This window comes from Sceloporus undulatus, chromosome 3 (genome assembly GCF_019175285.1).
Source record: "Sceloporus undulatus isolate JIND9_A2432 ecotype Alabama chromosome 3, SceUnd_v1.1, whole genome shotgun sequence".
Lineage (NCBI taxonomy): Eukaryota > Metazoa > Chordata > Lepidosauria > Squamata > Phrynosomatidae > Sceloporus > Sceloporus undulatus.
Genome location: NC_056524.1, coordinates 166,381,700 through 166,404,424, shown reverse-complemented (window position 1 = coordinate 166,404,424; position 22,725 = coordinate 166,381,700). Strand labels below are relative to the sequence as shown.

At 37.9% G+C, this 22,725-nt stretch overlaps 1 protein-coding gene across 1 annotated transcript in view; it reads right to left on the bottom strand.

Annotated features, from left to right (window-relative positions):
- Nucleotides 1-2,391: 2,391 nt before the first annotated feature.
- The window catches only part of REEP3 (receptor accessory protein 3), a 56,324-nt gene continuing 35,990 nt past the window's right edge, over nt 2,392-22,725 (bottom strand). Inside the window, exons 3-8 of the mRNA XM_042458990.1 lie at nt 15,886-15,962; nt 15,459-15,579; nt 15,120-15,233; nt 9,547-9,697; nt 7,945-8,096; nt 2,392-5,831 (exon numbers count right to left, since the gene is read on the bottom strand). Coding sequence (XP_042314924.1) covers nt 5,775-5,831; nt 7,945-8,096; nt 9,547-9,697; nt 15,120-15,233; nt 15,459-15,579; nt 15,886-15,962 — 672 coding nt within the window. The 3' untranslated portion in view covers nt 2,392-5,774. The remainder of the gene's footprint in view (nt 5,832-7,944; nt 8,097-9,546; nt 9,698-15,119; nt 15,234-15,458; nt 15,580-15,885; nt 15,963-22,725) is intronic.

Sequence of the window (22,725 nt, the reverse complement as noted above, 5' to 3'; positions counted from 1 at the left end):
AACATCCATAAAAAAGTGTACTGAGTTGTTTACATAAATCATCAGAACTTAAAAAATTTACACATCCCCTGGCAACACATGGATAAGTTAAGAATGATGCACAGGGAGAACTGAGGATGGTGGGATGAGAAGCCAACCCACTTAGTTGCTTCCAAGACATTTAGTCTTCTGCAAAATTGCACGTTTCACATCTCAGCAGAGCTCATTCAACACAAGTGTTTCCAATCAAAATTTTCTACCCTAAATCATCAGGAGTGCCAGCATTTCAAAAGGGACTTTGAGAGGTGGAAAACATGAATACTGATAGGAAAGAAAAATGAAAAAGATGCAAAGGTGATGGAAATCATATCCTTCCTTTTAATTCTGTTTAGCAGCTTGAGATTGTTTTATGTAATTTGCAAATACATGACCACTACTGTTCAGAGGGCAAGTCAGAAGATACACAGCTGGCTTAAAAGTTAAAATAAAGAGACATGTGGAGAAGTAAGACTTTCACACGCATGAACACATTATCATTGATGCCATGTGTATTAATGACTCTATCCTACCCTGATCTGTACAAAGGAATTCCAGATTATGTTCACCATTTGAAAAAGGGAATGAAAATAGCTTACAAGCAAGACCAAAGAGGCTTTACATGGGTTCTTCTTGATGAGGAACCCCTGCTCCATTTTACACCATATTTGAAACAGGTTATTGCAAAATACCCATTTGCGATGCAGCACAAGCATCAGTTGTTGAAATGGAGATAGAAAGTTGTAAAAGGCTAGTGCAAGCAACTTTTGGAGAACAGCCCATAGATATGGCAATCTTTCAAAAGGTTAGGGAGAAGACATATAGTGGGCCCTTGGTATCTGCTGGGGTTAGGTTCCCGGACCCCTTGTGGGTATCAAAATCTGTGGATGTTCAAGTCCCATTATATACAGTGGTATAATAAAATAGTATCCCTTACATAAGATGGCAAAATCAAGGTTTACCATTTGGAATTTATTTTTTAAAAAATATTTTCAATCTATGAATGAATGATTCCATGGATAAAAGATCCACAGACACGGAGGGTCGACTGTATACATGAGATACTTATCAAAAAGTGGTAAGGAAAGAGCAAAACTGAGGGGGAAATCCCATTTTCCTTTTTCAGTAAATCAGTGAGAAACATTTTGGTTTTTTAAAGTAAAACAAACTTCATCAAGCTCTTTATATAGTAAGGAATTATGCTAATTCCTGTTCAGCCATGACACTTATTGGGTGACTGCTCCACTTTCTCTCAGCCTGAAGTACTTCACTGGGCTGCTGATAATCCCCATTTATGCCCCTTGATGCTCTTAGAAGATATACAAATGTGATACATGTGAGAGGACAAAGAGGTTTTTAGCCTAGCTGCTGCTCCAGCAACAAAGAGGAATTTAGGGACTTACCAAGAGTCATGTAGGCATTGAGCTACCACCAAAATAATATACCCACTTCTAGAATGTTCTGACTAGCTGTGTGTGTACACAAAGCATATCCCTAATGCACAGACCATGAAGAATCTGTGGCCCTTCAAATTATGAACTCCCAGAAACCTAACTGTTAAGGATGATGAGAGTTTGTAGTTCAGTATCTGGAGAAAGCAGCTTCTCAACCTCTGCCATAAAATCATGAAAGCTACTGGAACAACATGGCAATACCTGTAATACATCAAATAGAAACCAATTACAACAACACAGTTTGAATACAAGAATACATATTCAACCCACTAAAGCATATGCCACAATTCTAGCATAATCTCTAATAATCCAGGGATCATATCCTGCCCCTAAGATTCAACGTAGGCCACTCCAGACACCCAAAGCAAAAACAGATGGGGTGAGGAATCCTAGAGGGAAACAAGGGATGAGGCCCATGAACCTTTATCTGATTTTATTGCTACTTTTGTGTTGTTATGTACCCTCAAGTCATGTCCGACTTATGGTAACCCTATCACAGGGTTTTCTGGGGCTGTGTGTGCCTTGCCCAAGGTCACCCAATGGGTTTGCATGGCTGAGTAGTGAACTGAACCCTGATCTCCAGTCATAGTCCAATCCTCAAAGAACTACACCATGCTGGGTGTTTCTCCTTTTTCTTTTTGCAGAGTGGGTGGAGGGTTGCAAAAGCACAACAGCACATTTGATTCTTACACCTTGTGTGAGATTGTCTCAGTCTTTAAAAGATATGTGCATGCCACAAACACCTTCCAGATGATCTAGAGCAGCCCCAGCTGCCCATACTTCATATCAAAATTGAAATCTCACATACTGTAAAGATAAAGAGTTTAAACAACTTCCAGAACACAATTTACAAATGCATAAAGACCAGACTGAATCATGCTAAATGTAATCTGTACTACATTTAAAGAACAAGGCAAAGATGTTGAGAGTACTCATTTTATTAAATACTGCTTTTTTAAAAATAAAAAGAGCCATTACATCTTCAAAAATAGCATTTACAAAGGTAAAGAAATATCAGTACAAAATGCTAAGAATCTTCTCTCTACTACAAATATGTAAACAAGTTGACCATTAATTAGGAGAATTAAAGCTTTGAGTCGTTAAAGTTAAGATGAATCCAAATGTTGAAACCACCACCTGTAAGAACTCGCAAGTAGAAGCAGTCCTTGAATATAGTTTAAAATGTTCTCTCTGCATATGATGCTTTTGTGTAATATTTTACATGATATTGACCTAGTGGAAGCCCTATCTTTCCTCCACAATATCTTATTTCTGGTAGTGTACATGTCAAAAATTATAATTAAAATTTTAGTATTTTCACTGCCACTGTTTGAATCCAAGGAGCTAAAGAACATGTGGGCTTGGGGAAGAGGAACTGCCTTTCATTCATTTCACTGAAGAACACTTACTGAGAATATGAACAATGTGTCATTTCTGGTTTCCTTGGAAAGCAGTTTTTGAATGTGACAGAATTCCTTGCCCCAGGAAGATATAGCCAGTCAAGGGTTCTCTTAATTAAATTTTTCTCATAAGTGCTTCTAAGTACTAAATACTGTATTTTGGTGTGTGTTATTTCAGTATATGCTAATGATTCCAGCCCCCTGGCAAGGTTGTGTTTTTAATATGTTCACAATCTGATGCATTAGAACGCATCATTACACAACCACTTCCTATCCAATAAATTTCCTTTGAAGTTACTTGATTTGACCGCTTATGAGGAGAAAGACGAAAGCTGGAAGACTTATTTGACCCATTACAGTGAGGGTTTCAAGGTGACAAGCAGGTTACAAGTGAAGTGTGGCATGAGAAGCAAACTAAGAGAAAGTGTGGGTTCTTTTAGAAGTACTTGAGACAACAGCCTGCTGAAGGAGTGCAATTCCTATCAGCCCTAGATGGTATTTGTCAAAGATGAGGAATTACACAAGCTATAGTCAATATCTGGTAGGTCACAAGTTAACCACTCCTATTAGAGAACTAAATTCTCAACATGCTAAAGAACTAGATTTTAAAATAGCCTAGTATTTCTTAACCAAAGTTCTATAGAACAGCAAGCATTGTGAAAGATACTGTAATGCTGGGACCGTTTGTCTCAATTATAGTCCATTGAATTATGTATCCCACTCTGTTCTCCTTATAGTGAGTGTAATCACATTAATAGCTACAATGAAATGTAATGGCAGACACTCTTTCTATGATACTGAATCCTATTTCTGAAGCTTGTAGCAGTGTAAAGAAAAAGGGCTCTCTGGTTTCCCAAACTGGGTAGGCTACCAGTTTTCAGCATAAAGTTAATCTTTTGCAGAGAGGAAACACTCCTATATGACATCAAATAAAAATGCATTTAACTCCTATATATACTTTTCTATGCATCAAGAAAGCTATGCAGCTTTGGGATCTATTTACCTCAAGTTAAAGCCTAGTACCAAGGGTTATAATAGTAGCATTTTTTCAAGTGTTCAGTTATAAAAGTTCCAGCACTGTGTTAAAATGTGGATCTTATTTTATGATATTTTTTAAAAATATATTTAATCACTAAGGGAATAGCATGATTCTTTTCATCCAGATGCCAATATGAAAAACTCTGGTTATCCCAAGAGATCAGAAGATTTACCCAACAAGAACAGACAAGTCACATTGCCCATTGCTACATCTAAATAAATGTACTACTTCGTGAGCCAGGCTTTAAGTAGTGCCACTTAAATATCTGTCAGCATTTCAAAATGCTGCTTTGAAACAGTACAAAGGAAATTGCAGAACTGTATGAAGTGAAAACAGGCTCTACAGATTATGCTGGTTTTATATAATATAGAAGGCTTCTATATTAGTCCAATGGTCCAGTTCTCTGTACTGCTAAAATGGCTTTCAGTTCTGAGCATGGCCCAAACATAAAGTCTTTAGCAATAGTCTGCAAGAAAAAAAATTGCCACACATAAATGAAAAAAATATGCTTTAAAAAATTAACATTGGAAAATCACAGACCGAGACAGAAGAGAAACAAGTCAATTTAGGATATGCAGTCTGTGTGGGATTTGTTTTTTTTTTGGGGGGGGGGGGGGCTTCTTAAGTCTGCAGTCTCCAATATAAGACACGATGTGACAAGATCTGACAGAAAGCTTAGATAGATTATGGGTTTTTAAACTTGCCCTCCAATTCCTTTTCATACATTCTGGACTTTTAACCCAAAGAAAAAGCACCTGATCCATCTTACTTGGCTGCATCCTCACAGATGCACCAGTGGTACTCCAAAGATTCTCACCTGAAACTGCCAACAAAAATAAACCACACAGAGCTGAATGGAACAATGGGCTGTCTTGGAATAAAACCATTTTCTATGTTCCTTGGTCAACACTGAACTGAAAAATAAAACCATCAAAACTCCCATAGCGTTAAAAATCAGTATGTTTGAATTTGTACAGAAATGGGCACAGCAACATACTGAGCAATCAGATACTCTTAATACACAAGTTACATTCAAATTGTTGCTTACATAGCAATATGCACACCTCAAAAGAACCATTAAACAGGTTCTGTAAGCCCAAGCAATCCTTAGACTAAGCAGCTTCCCCATGTCATAGGGCATTGAGGAGAGATTTAAAACCAGACTGTCCTATGGCATGGAGACTCTTTCTTTCTAAGAGTCAGTACTACTGTGTAGCAGAAATTCCCTGCACGAACCTTTGGATCTTTGGATCCAAGTCATTATGAGTATTAGCGGCAAATTATTCCTATTTCCATTTCATTCATTTCTCTGACACTAAGATATTAGGAATTTTAAGGTATTTGGAAATATAATGTATTCAAGTATAAAGTTTGTAATTATAGTAAGAAATTCTGGAAGTGCATCATTTTCCTTGTTAAATATCAACCAACTACTAAAAAGGCTCATCCATGAGAGCTACAATTAATAGCTAACTGCCAGTTTTTAAATTACATTATTTATGAAGCACAGAAACCTGAAGTGCTACCTATCCATATTAGTAATTAGTTTGCAAAAACTGACCCTAATCATATCATATTTTGCCCTTGAAAGCAATAAATTCTTACCACCATGATTGATTTTTTTGGTATGCATAAATCCACAGGGTCCAGTAACTCAGGTATGCATGCAGAGCACTGTGCATGAAGAGTGTTCCCCTTTCTCTTCAATAACCAGGAAAAAACTCTGCACTAGTAACGGGAATCCACACTGACAAGTGTTTCCTTTCAAGAGAATGGGGAAGCGAAGTACACAAGCCCAGGCCTATAGTGGCCTGCAGGAAACAACTGATAACAGCAATTTCATCTCAGATGAGCTGCGAAGATCACTCAAAAGTACACTTGTGGTCTTCTTTTCACCTTGTATTTTAATGAGCCATACCGCACCTGAAATAAAGAACCAAAAAGGATGAGATGTCAGGAGATCCAAAGGAAATTTTTATGTTGTAGCAAAGCCAGTCAGAAGAGGGATAGGGATGAAAATAGCATCCAGCAGCACTGGCAGGAATTAGTGTAAATTCAAATATTCTGCAATAAAAACAGTTCAAACATTGATTATTATTATTATTATTAACCTTTATTTATGAAGTGCTGTAAATTTCAATAAATTTATATATATTGCCCCTAAATTATGGTTACTATGAACAGAAACAGCTGCAAGGTTAATGTCAAAATATGAAGTGCTACATACTCATGAATGTCACTATCCTCTGACTATTTTGATTCCATTACAGTTCAGTACAAAAGCACTCTGAAATTTGACATAATAATGAACATTACACCAAAAATGGCGAAAGAAGAAAGAAGGAAAAATAGATAAAAACAAGTACATTTGAAAGATGCAGTAGATGAGAGCTATTTGATCTGTGTGTTGGCACAATTAAGAGATCAGGCACCAATGTCTGGAACAGCATGGTTTTTCTCCTTCTAGCTCCCCCTGAATATATCTTTCCCTCTCACGTTATATTTCAGAGAATATCAGCCCTGTCTTTAATTAAACTCCAAACCCAACTAATTCTGGGCACATCAATCTTCCTGAACACCATTAAGCGGTATATGAAATGTTCACTCCTGGAGAAAAGTGAAATAGAATCATAAATTTGGACCACAAGGGCCATCCAGTCCAACCCCTACCAAGCAGGAACTCTAAATCAAAGCACCCCTGAGAGATGGCCATCCAGCCTCTGTTTAAAGACCTCCAAAGGAGGAGACTCCACCACTCTCTGAAGGAGCGTGTTCCACGGTCATACACCTCTTACTGTCAGGAAGTTCTTCCTAAAGTTGAGGTGGAGTCTCTTTTCCTGTAGCTGCATCCATTGTTCCATCTCCTATTCTCTGGAGCTGCAGAAAACAAGCTTACTTCATCCTCAATATGATATCCAAATACTTAAACAGGGCTATCATATCACCTCTTAACCGTCTCTTCTCCAGGCTAAACATACTCAGCTCCCTAAGTCTTTCCTCATAGGGCATGGTTTCCCAGACCCTTCACAATTTAGTCACCCTCCTTTGGACATGCTCCAGCTTGTCAACATCCTTTTTGAACTGTGCTGCACAGAACTGGACACAGTATTCCAGGTGAGGCCTGACCAAAGCAAAATAAAATGGCACTATTATTTCCCTTGATGTTGACACTATACTTCTATTGATGCAGCCTAAAATCGCATTGGCCTTTTTAGCTGCCACATCACACTGTTGACTAATGTTCAACTTGTGGTTTACTAGGACTCCTAGATACCTTTCACGTGTACTCTCCTATATCTATGCATTTAATTCTTCTGCCCTAAGTGCAGTACCTTACATTTCTCCATGTTGAAATTCATTTTGTTAGCCTTGGTCCAAATAGGACAGTCCCTAATTAGTAGAGGTTTTATCACAGTTAAAGTGGAACCAGCACAGCAGCCTCTAAAAGCGCTGACAGAGAATGCAAAGAGATATGCCTTAGGAACTGTGCTATAATAATCTGACTAATTATGGTAGCACAACGTACCAACAGCAGAACACAGTGCACAAGACCATAAAGAACTACAGTTCCCAGGATACCCTGGCACTGAACCAGGGCAGTTAAAGCCTGGATTGTAAGCCAGTTTTAAACAAATCTTTATTGTTGACTTACACTGTCTAGCTTGTCTAAATACCACCAATATAGTTTCAGGTATTACACTAAACACGTCTTTGGAGGCAGCAAAAGAGAAAGTGTAGGATGCATACTTGAGCACTTTGTTCATTCACAAAACTCAGAATTATCTATTTATTATTATTTGTGAATTTGGCGAGAGTCATATACAAAATTCCTGCTTAAAGGTACTGAAACTCAGAACTATTCACCAGAAGTTTGTTTTCTTGCAGATGCTACATTCAGAAAAAAAATCTGTATTATGTACTCTCAAAAATGCACCTATGGAAGTAAAACGTGTAGTATGTTAACTTTAGGTTAAGAAACACAGCTCATAATTACTTTTCTACAGAACTTTATGGTATAAAGACAATATCTACTTGCCTCTTTGCGACCTTTGATTGTTTTTACAGATTTCATACTCTGTGTTCTCCGGAGACCTCTCTGAGCAAACATCTCATCCTCTGAATACGTCCCCTCCCTCTCCTCATCTGTTTTATCATCTTCAGAATCTTTTTTCACTGGAATACTGTAACCTGAGATTGCAAAGTCAAAATGCAAAGCACTGTAATTTAAAGCAATGACTTCTAATTATTGATCTTTAAAAAGGCAGAACATTTGAGTTGTTTTGCTTATGGTTTTTCCAAATACTAGCTGTGAGTTGATGTTAAAAGAACTGCACAAAAAATCTGCATACCCAAAGTTCTGAGTAGTGTTCCAGTTAAAGTTACATTTGAAATCAAGAGAGCTTATGGTGTAATATAGACATTGGCTGTTCAAAATGGAGAATCACATTTTTTTAAAAAACAGGCACACCAAGATCCTTGGATAAAGCTAAAGTTGTACTGTGGATCTCAGCAATAGTGTTAAACAGCATTTAGACACATTCTCATATCTTAATCAGTTTTCTAAACTATTGCTGGATTAGAAGTGGAAATTCAATAATATTCTGGGTCCATGATGGAAGGCAGCATTATCCAAACAACAGTATATTGCTAAGGGTGTATCCACACTGCAGATTTAAAGTAGTGCGACACCAGTTTAACTGCTATAACCCTATTCTGTGGAATTCTGGGATTTGTAATTTGTAATTTGATGAGGTATTCAGCATTGTCTGTCAGAGAGCTTTGGTGCTTCATCAAACTACACATTCCAGATTCTGTAGGACAGAGCGATGGCAGTTAAAGTGGTATCAAACTGCTTTAAGTGTGCAATGTGGATACACCCTCAGAGAGACAGTGATATTTTACAATTTTTATCCAGTGGAGGATAGTACTACCAACAAGTGGGAGATAGTTCAATCACAGGTACCCCAAAATAGGCATTGAAGTGGAGGGACTACTCTAAGAGTGTTTTTGGCATCATGGTTCATCACAGGAAATGTACCTCTGATTAATTTATTAAAATATTTATATCCTCTTCTGTATCTAAAGATCTCAGGGCAGCAAACAAACAAACAAAATAAAAAAATCAACACAGCCAATTTAAAACATCCAGTTTTAAAAAACTATTCAATTGCTCCCCCTGCCCATGTTTAATAAACTGGGTTATAGCAGGATTGAACTGCATCAGTTGAGTAAGGAAAGCATAACATGATTGTGCAATGTCTGCATAGAATTGTACTAAGAGGCATTATGTTAACCTTGCTGTAGGCTTTGTGGCCTTATAAAACTTTGATCTATATTCTATACAGTGCTAGGTAAGCAAGACTCAGCTGAACTAGCATGGCAGGGAAGTGATGATCAGCTGAAGACAGCACATCCAACCCTTTATCAAGGATACATTAATACAGTTGAGAGACAGTGTGACAATATAACCACATATAAGACAAGCTATTCAACAAATAACATGAGCATATTGTTATCCTCATCTAATTTGTAAATAAGATATCCTCAGTTTTCAGAAACTAAATGTTTATCTTTCTGTCACTTCATAAAGAATATGCTAAAAAATTACAAATAACCCAGTTTTCAATAACATACAAACCTAAGGATTCAGTGGTGCTGGAATTTTTGCCTCTCTTTTTGGTATCAGGTAATGTTTGGTAGTGCCTTTGTCCCACAGGTTCATCACCTTGTATAGCTGTTAGGTCTTGCATACTGAAACTTCGCAACTTTTCAGTTATTGCTCCTTGACCCTTGATGGAAGAAAGAGAGAAAATTTTCAATAATAGAAAGATATATGGATTACTTTCTTAAACATTGATCTGTAATGATTAATACACAGATTTAGTATTACAATAATCAGCAGCAGTTCGAGTGCTGGACTATGACTCTAGAGACCAGGGTTCAAACCCCAGCTCTGCCGTTTAAACCACTGGGTACTCTCAGGCAAGTCATACTCTCTCAGCCTCAGAGGATGGCATGGCAAACCCGCTCTGAAGATACTTGCCAAGAAAATCCCATTATAGGTTTGCCTTAGAGACACCATAAGCTGGAAACCACTTGAAAGCACACAACAACAGCAACAAAAACATATTACAAGACACTGCATGCAGTACATTTCCTTCTAGAAAATGAATAGCACACATGTTCCTTTGAGTAAAATTTTGCTTAACCATTAACTTTAAGGATTAATTTATATTAATAACTAGGAAGAGCTGTAGCTGATATATATCAATCCCCCTCCCTTTTTTGTTTTTGCTCAGATAGAACTGTAGTAGCTTCAGCTTCAGCTGAACGAGGAAAAAAATGTGAATATATCTGATTCAATATAACTAGCAAAAGATTCTATTTCACTAAAGGATGGCTGTGAGTCTGTGGGCACATGTAACTTTATCGCATTTTGTCTTGACTATTTGTACTTGTGACTGATTGAAAAGCAAGTGATTTTGGATAACAGAAACACACATTTGTTTAGTTTATTATTCTGAGTAGGAAGTTTTGTCAATGCTTGTCTCCTTAGAATAAACATATTTAGCCTATCTAATATGTTTGACTGCAGTAAAGTAGCAGAGACAACTATGGGAAAATGTAGAGATCATGTATACATACATACACATAAACACTTTACCATAGTTGTCTGAGCTGATATATACATGTGACATGGAAAATCTTCCACCAAAAATATAGCAATTACTGAACTCACAAGTAAACATGCCAGGTGATGCTTATCCAAATTAGATTTGCTCAATTTATTCTGCACATGTAAATTAGATTGCACTTGTTATGAAACCAAGTGTGGCATACTAGAAGACCTACATAGAACTACCTTCACTATTTCAGTCACTAGCAGTACTCCCAGTTCCATTTTGACATTTACAGTACACTCTTCCCATCCATGGGGGTTTGGTCCAGATCCCATGAACGAGAAAAAAATGTGAATGCTCAAGCCTCATTACAGTCAATGAGCAGTGATGTGCATGCATGTGGGCATGCACCGCCACTGACAACAATGGGGTGGGTGATCCATGGACACTTGAGGTTAAGGATGGTTAGCTTGCCGATATAGTGGGTTCACTGTATTTAACAGCAGTCATAGCTGAATGGGAAGACATATAAGACCTGTGACTTCCTATTTGTCCTTTGTCACACAATAGTAACATTCTCACAGGCTCAAAATGTATCATAACGTATCCAAACATACATCTGACATTATGATAGTTTGCAGATAAGCTAGCAAAGGAAACATCTAAAATAATACATTATGCATTTGAAAGTGGAATCTAAAGATAAGAATATGGTCAACAGGAAGAGCATGCTGAAGTAAAATATTATGGCCTGTTACAGACAGCCAAAATAAAGCTGCTTCGAGTCACAGTGGAGGTATGGTGTTTCACTGATGCATGCGTCCTAAGAGTCCAGAAGCCACACCAAAGCCACGCTCCAGTCCTTAGGGCTGGAGTGTGGCTTTGGTGCGACTTCTGGACTCTTAAGACGCATGCATCATTGAAACACCATACCTCCACTGTGACTCGAAGCAGCTTTATTTTGGCTGTCTGTAACAGGCCTAAGTAAAATGCAAAATGAGAAGCTGCTTGGCAGTATACCATCTGGAGCTTGCATTGTATGAAGCAAAGGTAATGAAATGCTTGAACATGGCAGTCAGAGCAGGAATGGAAGCCATAAACAAGCAATACAAGGTGGAAATTGAACATCTTCTTCCCTGCTGTATTAATGTCAATAAATCTAGTTGCAAGACAAGAAAACATTCTGACAACAACCCAAGAAACTCTTGCTTGAGTTACTTCATGCTTGACTCACTGATCTTGGTAAGAATGCAAAGGTCATATGTCCTGAGTGGCGTCACTAGGATTGGTTTGATCTGATGCGGTAACTCATGGTGTCATTCCTCACCACAGACCTCCTGCCATACTCAAGAACTCAGGTGGAAAATGATCAACAAAAGTCACAAGAGATTTTGCTCCTCCTAAATGAGGAATAACAAGTAGTAACAGGAGAAGGGTACTTTCTAGTATGGGCACCCCACGTACAGAATAGCCTCCCTAGAGAAACTCACATGGTGCCTATATTATTAACTTTTCAACATCACTTTCTGTGGCTTTTCAGTTTTAAAGTTTTTTTTTTTTTTAAACAGCAGAGTGTCTTCTGGCAACCTACAAGTTTAACATTTGTGGTACACAGTGACATCAATAAGGTTGGTATCACCTGGTACGGTAACTCATGGTGTCACCCCCCACTTCCATTGACCTCCTCCCATACCACATGCTTTTTAAAGGGATGCAGGTGAATGCCAAGCCTGTTTCTGCCAAAAGGCAGATGTTTGGAGAGCAGTGTCATCTGGTATGACCTGCACCCACCTAGTAACACCCCTGCATGACCTTAACATTTCTATCAGAGGACAGTGCATTGATTGGACTTTTGCCATGGACTTAGGCGCCTCCCCTTCTAGTGCAGCCAAGGTGAATTTGAAAATGTTTACTTTGATGCTAGATTAAATGCAACCTGCCATATCTTCCAAATCCAGACAAATTGTGTATGTATGTAAATTGAAACAAGCCTCTTTAAATCATGGTATATGAAATTGGCTTGTTTCAATGAACCATGCTTAATGACAACCAGTATTTAGGATTTGAGAAGCATGCTAATGAACAGTTAATTTAAATTGGAAATATACACTTCTGACCTTCTCAAACTCATGCAAGGGAAGATGGGAAGTTATATACTCTTGTAAAACTAACATATGGCTTGAATTGTGTCTGAACACAACTATGTACCACCACTGCCTTCTTTAAAAGAGAAGCTAAAAATATAGCATAGTATTACTTTTTACACACAAATTAACTTAATAGAATATCAAAGTCAGCATTTGCCTCTTGCAAACAATTTTTTAAAAAGTGAATTTGCCATGGACTGCACAGACACAGCTTTTTATCAACAGTTTTTGGCAACTCTCCTGGAAGATAAAGACACACAATTGATTCTACAACTTTGTTAAGCTTGCAGACAAGCCATCCAAGTACGGTGGTTTAATTTCAAATAAGAGATTATCTGAGCTGTCATGCAAGATGCCAATAAACACATGACAATGGTAGGCAAGTCTACAGTTGTAATTTGAGCAGTTGCAGGTATTAGCGATCCAAACAATTTCCACATAAAAGGCCTTGCCAACTAGGAATTATTCCTCCTCTCAATATCTCTTTCAGTTTCAATTAGTTGTAAGGATACACCTCTACAGCATGCTCACAACTGCTATTGAAAAGATTATCCTTTTTCTAATGAGTCATGCCTTCTCATAATGTGGCCAAAATACAACAACCTCAATTTAGTCTTCTTGGTTTCCAAAGAGAGTTCAGGCTTGATCTGTTCAAGGACCCATTTGGGTTTTTTGGCTGTTCACTTACCCTCAGCACTCTTCCCCAGCACCACATCTCAAATGAGTTGATTTTCTTTCTATCTGCTCACTTCATTGTCCAGCTCTCACATCTGTACATGGTGACTGGGAATACCATGGTTTGGGACAATCCTAACTTTAGTATTCAGTGGTATATCTCTGCACATTAGGATCTTGTCTAGCTCTTTCATAGCTATTCTTCCCATTCCTAGTATCTAATCTCAATTATTCTCCCTATGAACAACTGGTACAAAGGCTTCTGGGACTGCTATATAGATGTATGTGCTAAGGTTTTAGATTGAAAACTGCAAGAAAAAGGAAACTCTCCCTCTGTAGCAAAAGCACCCTAAAATAAATTTTCCAATATATCTCACCTCTATGATCTGCAGAATATATATCACCCACCAAAGAAATCATCTGGACTGAAAGGTACATCTTCTCTGCTCCAAACATCGTTGTTGTATGAGTTTTTAACAGATTCTTACCTGTTCTTCCCATGCCACATTAGTATGAATATTCCCATTACTTATGTGATTCTAACTAGATCTAAATTTACTGGTTGCTTTATTTTCTTTATTTATAGCATTTTAATACGACTTTTCAAGTTAAACCTCCAAAGGGGTTTACAATAAAAGTAACTGATATTGGAGGGGGGAAATAGTAAACCAGTCTTCAAAATATTGCTGTAAGTCTTTCGAAGACACATATTCTTAATGTTACGATCATGTTATTCTAGACAAATTTACAAGGAGAAGAGAAGTAACATCACAACACTCCTCACCCATTATATTCTTACCTTCAGACTATCTCCTGAATGTCAAGGAAAGTATATTTTCCATCCAGAGATAACTTCAGCTCATACATAACTCTATACTATTACAATCCAGTAGTTCAGCTTATTTTTCAAATCTAATAAAAGATGTTTTCAAAAATTGTACCATTTCTCTTTCTATAATGCTGCAGTTACAAGAGATGAATTCATTAGCCTTAATCCATACATCATCCTGATGCTGCACTGCCAGTGCAATGACAGGTCTTTCCTTTTCTGTCCTTTCCCTTCCTCACTACAATCCTTAGAGCTGCCACAAAATCAGTTCAGAAGAGTTCCTCAGCCTTTCAGAACATGTTTTTGAGGGACACAGGGGCTACAGTGATAAGAGAAGGATGCTCCCCAAACACCAACACCAAAGTCCATCACTGAATCCTGAACTCTACAGCCCATTAGCATTAGTTCCATGCTTGAACATAGCAAAGACTAAGCCATGTGTCAACCAATGGATAGTTATAGGCAGCCAAAATACTACACTTTGAGTCCAAATGAAAAAGCTCAAATTAATGTAGTTTCCTAATGTATAATGTATTATACAAGTTTAAGCAACAGCAGTTACAGTTCAAGTTCATGTACTGGATTAATATTTTATTCTAAAAAGTAAAGAGAATTCAAGGGGGATTCATATTCATTTCCACTAATATTTAGTGTAGCATTATTTATTTCATGCTTTAATTTTTCATGAGCAATTACCTCTATTTGATTGAAGGAAAACAGCAGAAAGAAGGCAGAAATCCTACAGCATGTGATTACCAGCAAGAAAAAGCAACAAGAGAGAAAGAAAGGGTCATCTTTACTATTACAAAAATAGTATAACCACTGTTTGAGAGACAATACATTTAGTACACACTGTTAAAAAAAAAGTTATCTAGCTTTTCTTTTTCTACACACACACACACAATTTTATATTAAACAGCTCATAAGTAATAATATTTACCTTTACAGCTGCAGTCACTGCTGCTGTAGCAGCTAGATTTAAGCCTTGCTTGCCAAAATTAACCATCGTTTCATAGCCACGCTCTTTGGCTTGCACAATGTATTCATCTATCTCCTAAGGGGCAAAACACAAACCAAAGTGTAGACATTAATCTCATCTAACCTCTCCAATCTATAAAATTCTCATTAGTATTAAATGCAAGTTAATAATTACTGTTAAAATACAGGGTACTAATACAAATCTCTTTCTCCCTCATCCCCACCCAATACACAATACATTTAAATAATTTACATATTGGACAAATGGTTTTAAGAAGAAAAGTGGGGGAAGAAATCTCACCTTTTCTTTTGAAGAAAGAAGAGGATGAAGAAATTTCCTATATATTAAACTTGCCCCTCTAGTATATGGAGACAGCAACCAAATAACAAAAGCAATCTTCAACTCATAATACAGAGGAAACCTGCGAAACAGAAATTAGAATACAAAATTGGGTTATACAGCTTTTAAAAAGTAGGTCTTTTCCTTTTCATTCAGTCCTTTCAGGATAATATCTAGCTTATTATAAGCACTTTGCCCCTTAAACTTTGCACAGAGAATCTAGTTTTACAGATGTTTAATGTGCACAGAACGGTGATACTGTACAATCCTTTCTTGTGCAGAACCAAAGGTCATTACAGTTAAGTGAATAAGGGGCATTTGACACTTATCAACTGCATTCAATATATACAAATTTTGGTGTTATGTTTTGTAATGATATGGTGCTTACCAAGAAATCATGAGGTCTGCTATTGTTTCAGTGACAGTATAAAGAGCAAACACAATCCAATACATCATCCATCGCACCTGAAATTTTTTAAAAAAGTAAATGTATAAATAGTCACTTTGATCTTAAATAATATGACAAGAACATACACAGTTAGTTGTTGCTGTTGTTGTGTGCCTTCAAGTCATTTTCAACTTATGGCATTCCTAAGGTGAACCTATCCACAGGGGTTTCGGGTCACTATTTGTTTTTGAACCCTGTCTTCCAAAGTACTAGTCCAATACTCAAACTACTACACCACACTGGCTCTCACATAGTTACGTAAAGACAAAAGTATACACAAATTAAACTACACAGTCTTATTGTTTCTATTTATGTACTTTATAGGAAGTATTATGCAACAGCAAAATGGGTTAGGTTTCTGACACATAGCTTCTCACAGTCTGATCAACTTCAGCTAGAAATGCAATAAACTGCATATTCAAGGGCATGGCTATTGTTAAAGAAAACTGTCAGTTAAATCAATAATTTAATAAGCACAAAACATGCATCATTCAAGCAATTTATTTTCAGTCAGCTCTAAGAAGCAACCATCTTCTGAACTTCTTCAAACCTGCAATTCTACCAACTTCTAATGGCCCCAGTGCTGAGAAGGATATAATCCTTTCCAATGAAGTAAGCAGATTTCCAAATATTACTTTGGAGAGCAATACCACATGATGCAGGCATTTCCAGGTTTTATCTTTACCAAACCCTTCTCTTACACTGGTTAAACTTATTAAATTATCAAGAATGGACTGTAATTTCCTAAATGTACAGCACATTTTCTATAACAGAAACATTTCCCACGATCCCACTACCCAGACGGGGGAAATGCCTTTGAACAATTTAAATCTAAAATACGAAATTGCTCATAAGCTTTAGGACTGAAATTTGTCATCAGCCCTAAATATTTATACAGTGGTACCCCGGGATACGAATGCGCCGCCTTACGAAATTTCCGGGTTACGAAAAAATCCAATTGAAAAAAACTGTTCCGGGTTACGAAGGTTATTTCGGGTTACGAAAGAAATTTTGGTGCTTTTTGGCGCTTTTTCGCACCAAATCGCGGCTTTTCCCCATTAGCGCCTATGGGGTTTCGGCTTGCGAAAGCCTTTCGGGTTACGAAAGCGGCGGCGGAACGAATTATTTTCGTAACCCGGGGTAACACTGTATCCCCATCCTAGCTTTCCATATACAGAAGCTTTCTTATGGAGCAGCATTCATTCATTCAGACTTGGCTGTCAGGCTGGAACTATGCTCCAACCTGCTCCTGCTTTCTTTCATCAGACAGGCTGGGAGAAGAGATCGCAGAAGAAGCAATGTTTGTGTTTGGGGAGGGAATACCCAAAGCAGTGTGGGGAAGACATTCCTTAGGGGAAGGAGGGGAAGGAATAGCTGGGGTTGGTTCTTGGAAAGAGTCCTAAGCTTTGGAGGAGCTCCTGTAGTTAAAATATTTCCCCTTCCCTGCTGTAATGACTGGGCCTCCAGTCATTGGGAGACTTCTGCCAGGTAATAAGAGTAAGCTGGAAGGGAGGCACAGGCAAATATATAATGACATCATAGTTGATGGAAGGCTCACTTGACCAATCAGGGAGCAGGAGCGAGAGTTCTTCCGGAAGCGTCTAAGAGAAAAAGCCTTAGAAACCAAGTGGCAGTTAGAGAGAGTCTTCCACAGTTAGTGGTTTCTACAGTGAGAATTTGAGGTGGGAATCTCTCCTTCAAGTTAGTCTTACAGGTCAGGAAAACTGTAGTGACTATAGAAAGAAGGCATAATTCTGGCAAATAGTTTATGCTAAGCTAAGACCTATAACTATATTTCAAGTATATAGTTGAAATATCATGGCCGGCATATTACATCCATATATCAGTTAGGTAAGAATATGTCAGATTAGAACATTTAGGCCTTATTTATTATTTTTCTGGTTGCTTGCATGAAATGAATACTTTGAGAATTACACATATTTTACCTGCAAGGCCCTTAGGATCTTGCATGATGTATATCTTTTTGTTCTGTTTTGTTTAATTATAATACTTCTTTAAAGGTATCTGCTACTTTGACACTCCTTTACACGTGTCCCAGCTTGGTTGATGCTTGAGAAGATTAGCAAGAAGTAGAACTAGAAGTCTTTATCAAGTCCCAGTGTAGGTTAAGGAAAATCCAATATGAATTCATTGGGTGGTGGCAATGTGATTTGAGGATCTCCAGGGGTCATCTTCAACTCAGAAAGGAGTAGGAACATAGACCAGGAGACTCAGGGAGAAGCTAAGGATCTGCTGGGACTAAGAGCCAAGGTAGGCCTCCTGTTTGGCTGCTTAGACCACAGGAAGATCATCACACCTGCCCATACCAGTTTCTAGTCTCTGTAAACCCGGCACACACTGGCTGCACCCCTCTCCATTTCAACGAAGAAGGACTGAGAGTTCTTCCTTGCCAGGGAATAGCTTCTCCCTTTGCACCTGGTCACCTTGGAGCAGCAACCAAACTGCTGGCTGAGCAGTAACTGGGAGGCTTCTTGCTCACACTGGCCTTTGCCACAAGGCCAGCACAGGTGAGAGGTTTCTTGGTTACTGCTCAGCCAGCTGCTCAGTTGCTGCTGTAAAGGTGACCAGGTGCAAACAGGGCATCAACCAAGCAGCCAGTCAAGCAGCCTCTCACCTGTGTTGGCCTTCACTAAGAGGCTAGCATGAGCAAGAGGCTTCTTGATTGCTGCTCCCAAGATGACTGGGGAACAAGAGAGAAGCAACCAAGATTGTTGTTTTAAATTTGCAGTATAATAGTAGACCTAATATCAACAAATTGCATGGGGAGGGGGAACTATGATTTTTGCCCCAAAGGAAAAGGGGCAGAAGCCCAAAATTTTTTGGAGACCACTACTCTAAAAAGTACTAATATTTTTTACTGAAACAAGGGGAGTAGGAACAATTTTGCATTGTTTAATAAAAACAAAGAGTTCATTGGCATATCAAGGTAAGGCGTACTTTTGGAGAATCCTGGTTCTGTCACCACAGGCTTCTCCTATTGGAAGCTATTACAATCTGCTCCTGTTCTTGTTTTCACAGAGACAATGGAGCATCTCCATCTTCTGCTTCCAATTTTGTATTTCTATACTGATTTCTATGTTGGCCATCAAATGATATCCATGTATACCGTCACCTCTTTGGTTGCTTAAAAATGTGTTTGCGATGAACAAACTGTTGGCCTCTCAAAATTCAGTCACTCTCCTGCTTAATTTCTCTTTCTGCTTCTATTGTTGGCGCATAAACTTGGATTATGTTTATATTGATACATTTTCTATGAGATTATTTGGTCAGACTTTGCATTATAGCCTTTGACTGATTTTGCTACATCTCTCCTCATTATTGATGCTACCTCATTTCTTCTTAAATTTTCATTTCCTGTGTAATTATCTGACTCAAAATGTTCCATTACTGTCCACTTTAGCTCACTCATCCCAAGTACTGTATTGCAATGTTTATACATTCCCTTCCCTTTCTACAATGCTTAGCTTCTCCTGAATCATGCTTCTCACATTCCATGTTCCTATGTGTTGTTAAGCTTCAGACTTTTCTTTCACTTCTGAGCATAGCACTTCAACAGCTGAATGTCTTTTCAGCTTGAGTTCAGTTGCGTCAGTGCTAACTGTAGTGGTCCTCTGCTCTGCCCCAGTAACTTAGTGAGTGCCATTTAACTTGGGAGTTTCATCTTCTGGCATTATCTCTAGTTTAATTTTGTTTTAACACTGCTTTTTCATTTCTAAGCCATCTTAACTCCCAGTGATGGGGAAATGACAGATTATAAAGACAATAATCTTCGTTTTCTTCCTTCTCTTTTTCTTCAGTATGCAGTCACTATTTGAGTGACTATGACATTTGCCACATGAAAAATGAACAGCAGCATTAAGTTCAAGGATATGTTCATGTAAGATAGTCTCAGTTGTCTTCATTTCTTTCACAGGCTAATGTCAAATGTCATACTTTAGAGTAGTGGCCTGAAGGGATCTATTAATATGCACATTATTCCTAGCAAGCCCCATAAAAACAGACAGATGCTATTCTCCCTCTTTAAGAAAAAAGGAATCTGAAGCTACCAGTTTCCAAAGATTTCTCAAATCTTTGTCAATAAGTCAAATTGTGGCTACACTCTATCCAATTATCCTGTTTTCATATCAAGGGATAAATGTTTAGGGCCTCAGTACATTTTCTACTATTTTGTTAAGTTAAATCTAATCTTATTTTACAATATTGCACTCATAGCCTACTTCATGATGCTGCTTTACTAACTGTAAAAAAGTACAAATAAAAATCAGAAAAGCAACCATGACATTTAGAAATACTTTTCATTTTCACGGCAAACCCTTAGAAAAACTAATTTACTAATTTACTTTATCAATTAACGCTTCATTTAGTTAACACATGAAAGTTCTTTTTAATCAGAGAGAGCATGTTTTGTTTGGTGATATTATATTTAATCACTTAATTGAGCAGTTAATATGCAAACAATTAAGCTGTCATCCTATACATATATAGATGTAAGTTTCTTTGAACTCAGTATGGCTTACATCTAAGTAGACATGAGCAGGATTGCATTGTAAAGCTTCTGAGTCAGTTGGCAACTTATTCAAGCAATTTTAAAACTATAGGATTTAAGCTCATAGCTATATGTTATGCCTTGAACATGCCTTGCCTACTCACTTTATTACTTGAAATTCCTCAGGTTTAAACAAACTTCTTAGCATTTCAGATTGAACTAAAAGCTAGTCATGTGATGATCTCCTAAGATTAATTCTCAAAGGAATTAGAGGGTATTTTAAGCCTGAATGAACAGAGTTAAATTAATGTACAAGCCTGCTAAAGTTACTACACTGATGGCTTGTCTTATCTGAAAAAACTGACCTTCATGTGAACTTTCATAGACTGAGTACAAGGCTTTAATGCCAAAGAAGCTGGGGGAAAATAGCCTAACTTTAAAGGGAAATTCCAGCTTCCAGGACATATGCATGTTAATCACCCCAGTGACTCCATGGAGTCATTTCAAGGGGTTATGCACATTAAAACAAGTTTAGAAACAGAGAATTTATTTTAATTTAGTGAAGTGGAAGTAAAATTCTCTCTCTCTGGCTTTGCTTCATGAACGAAGATTCAGGAAGGACTCATCCCGCGCTTTGTACGAGCGCGTTGGTGATCCTTCGAGCCTGTGCAATGGATTTTTCTGGTGGAGCGCAGCGTGCACAGAACTGCCCTCACCCTTTAAACCAGAGGTTCGTCTGCTGGGGCCTTGACAAGCATGGATGGTGGCAGCAAGGTCCTAAGGTTGTAGGTTTGATTAGAGTTTCCTTCTCTTAGATGGTTGACCTTACAGGGTTAGACGAGCACTATCTGCCCGGGTTTGGGATTAGAGTTTTCCTTCTCCTAGGATGGTTGCCATAAGGCTAGAGAGCCCATCCTGCCCTTTGGCGCTCTTGGTCAGACCCTTCGGTTGTGACCTGTCTGGCATGGGATGCCCTGCCAGTGGCTATTATACCACTGCCAGCATAGCTCACAACATCATTTGGGTGTGGACGCCTCTCCCCCACGACAAGGGGGCATCAATGGAGAGGTTGGAAGTAAAATTACTGTGCTTTAAAATAAAGGGACCAAAAATAATGTCTTGGTAATTTAGGAAAAGGAATTAGAAGCTCTGCATAACATCAGTTCCACTGGTCTTTCTGAACCATTTTCACTTTTCTCTTCTATAAATCAGTTCCATTTTAGCAGGCCATCATACAAATTTCTGTTTTTCTGTTTAGAAATGGAGGTCTGAACTTTCCTTCTTGCCTTTTCACTTCTTATCTGTTCTTCATGGGAAATAGGTTGGCAAGATGGCAGGTAACAGTGCTTTAACATAAAGAGAAATCTTAATGTTGTAGTAGCACATGTTATCTATTAAATGACCATACCATCAATTTATGATCTCTTAAAATGAAACAGATTTTTTAAAATTCAGACTAGCTCTAGCATAAAGACCTTTAATTGATATTTACAGGAAATTATAAACTAATATTATGATGGCAGTCTTGCTTGCTATGTATATGATTTCCAAGTTCAAACATTAGAAATAATGCTTTCTTCAAGAGTATTTGAACTTTAGGCCTAAATACTCTGAAGGCACCAGATCTCATCTGATCTTGATCTAAGCAGGGCCAGCCCTGGTTGGTACTTGGACTAAAGACCACCAATGAATCCCAGGTGCTATACACTGTATTTCAGAGAAAGGCAATGGCAAACCACCTCTCGTGACTGTTGATGTATTGGATTGCCATAACTCAACAGGCAACTTGAAGGTACATAGGCACACACACAAATGTTGACATTAATATAAAAGTTCATTCTTTAGAGACAACCTAGAAATGAAAGATAAAACCAATACTACTGGACACAGTATGTCCCTGGATGCCAGTATCCCCACCCTGGATATGCTAGATATTTATTTAATGGACATTTAATGGAGCATACCCATGCAGGTCCCATTCATGTGATTGTCTCTCAAAATTAGGGGTAACCACTTTTCCAGCCAGTTTTAGATATCTAGGGCCTCAGAGTGTGTAAAGAATGGTGGTGGTGCAAGAGGTGACTTACCAAATACAGGCATCTAAAAGACTAATTAGCACATAGAAATGTGCGAAGATAAGAAATTGTATGCCTTTATTAAGTTTGAAAGTACAGAATCATCCCAATATACTCCCCCATCAACTAATTAAAAATATCAGAAACATCTTGCTAACTTTTGTTTCTTACAAGGAATCTTTACTGCAAGTTGATTTT